The sequence below is a fragment of the Buceros rhinoceros genome, unplaced genomic scaffold (genome assembly GCF_000710305.1).
Source record: "Buceros rhinoceros silvestris isolate BGI_N320 unplaced genomic scaffold, ASM71030v1 scaffold26273, whole genome shotgun sequence".
Classification (NCBI taxonomy): domain Eukaryota; kingdom Metazoa; phylum Chordata; class Aves; order Bucerotiformes; family Bucerotidae; genus Buceros; species Buceros rhinoceros.
The window spans coordinates 1,544-3,297 of record NW_010405784.1 but is presented as its reverse complement, the minus strand read 5'-3'; the positions used below and the strand labels follow the sequence as shown (position 1 = coordinate 3,297).

Here is a 1,754-nt window from a genome sequence, read left to right as displayed (position 1 = left end):
TTTCACGCCCTTTGGAAGATTTTTAGTTATGACTTTCTTTGTGGTCTCTGTGGAATTGCTCTCCTCACAATTTCACAAGAGCTATATTCAAGTTCAGTGACCCCTTACAGCAGCCTTTCCCTTTTCTGTGATCACTTTTAAACTCACTCTTAACATCACAGCAAGCTATTCAGGTAAACATTTCTCCTCTGGCAAGTGTCCAGATACAGCAAACACTATCAAAACTCCGTGTTGGGTTACAGGCGCCCGTTGTCTTTAAATGGAGCAGGAATTAGCCCGTTTTCTCGGTTTAGGGTCCCGCACATCCCTGTCTTTTAAACACATACAAGATGAACAAATCGTCTCTGACAGTCTCCGCAGTCCCAGCCTGAAAACGCTGTTGGAGAGGCTATATATCACACAGTTGCAGAAACTATTGCTTATAGCAAGCCATGTCGTTAAGAAAGAAAGCGCTGGGTTTTCCAACACCCTAGAGCTCTCCAGCAGGAAGTATATGATATAGGGGAGCCACAGCACGTAGAACACACTGGTTATCCGAAACAAAACCATGGCATAGCGGCGATCGGGGCTGTGCCCAGTCTCCCCAGAAGCATCCACTTCGTGGCTAGGAAATCGAGCTCTCCGATCATTTATCTCTTTGGTGTGCTGCCGGCAAATTTTAAAGATGTGGAAATAGGTGAAACATATGACAAAGGCAGCAGGAGCATATAGTAAGCACACGATAAAGCCAGTAAAATAGGCATTAGTTAGCCAGGAGGTAGCACACCACTCAAAAATATCTCCATGGTAACCAGGTTTTCCCCAACCAAAAAAGGAAGGCAAGAAGATCAGACATGAGTACATCCAGATCAAAATTATGCAGATTCTCAAGCGACAAGGTGTGACCAGTTGATTATAGGAGAGAGGCTTTGTTATGGCGAGATAGCGATCCACACTGATGCAAGCAAGACATGCCATAGATACGCTTTTTAGCACAGAGATGATATATCCGAAAACTTGACAAGTCAGGGACTCGTGGACACCTGTCGAGTAGTGGAGCAGTGACAAAGTAGGAACCAAGCAGCTAACTCCAACAAACAGATCAGCATAGGCCATGGTCTGAATAAAATAGCTGGTGGTGTAGTGATGCAGAAGTGGAGCACAGTGAAAAACAAAGATCACAGTTAAGTTACCCGCAATAATTAAAAATGTTAGCAAGACAATAACCACTGTCTCAAGGATACAGATGTCAACTGCATTGTAGTGGCCAAATCCAAGAGGGCAGGAGAGATGCTCAGATAAGTTCAGAACACTACTGCTCATATTCAGAGTCCTCCATTCAATCCATCGGGACTGGTTCATGTTTTGTGATTAGGGAACACTGCAATCTGAGCCTTAGCGAGCAGATGACCTGCTTAACAGCAGCTAAGCTCTGCTTCAGCGTCTCAGGATCTCTCTTTGCAGACACTGCCCGTGCTTACATTTGAGAGGATCACAGTCCCATAGTTGTTGATGCCTCCTCAGCATCAGTGCATCACTTCTGGTACACCTTAGCTTTAAGGAAAGAAAGAAACAAAGAAAGAAAGGAAGGAAGGAAAAAAGAAAGAAAGAAGGGGGGAAAAAAAAAAAAAAGAGGGGGGAAAAAAAAAAAAAAGAGGGGGGAAAAAAAAAAAGCCAGAAAGAGAAAGGCCACTGATCAGCTCCTCCAGTGCTCTTGAACCAATCTTTAGCAAACACAAGGCACTTCTAAAACAAACAGCTACTGTGAAATATGG

At 44.0% G+C, this 1,754-nt stretch overlaps 1 protein-coding gene across 1 annotated transcript; it reads right to left on the bottom strand.

The window, feature by feature from the left end:
- Window positions 1-255: 255 nt before the first annotated feature.
- Window positions 256-1,341, bottom strand: GPR52 (G protein-coupled receptor 52). The gene has a single exon (XM_010133867.1). The coding sequence runs from the start codon at window positions 1,339-1,341 to the stop codon at window positions 256-258; it is 1,086 nt and encodes a 361-aa protein (XP_010132169.1).
- Window positions 1,342-1,754: the final 413 nt, after the last annotated feature.

Excerpts from the sequence above, each read along its gene's own strand:
- GPR52 (XM_010133867.1), bottom strand. The coding sequence starts at position 1,341 with ATGAACCAGTCCCGATGGATTGAATGGAGGACTCTGAATATGAGCAGT.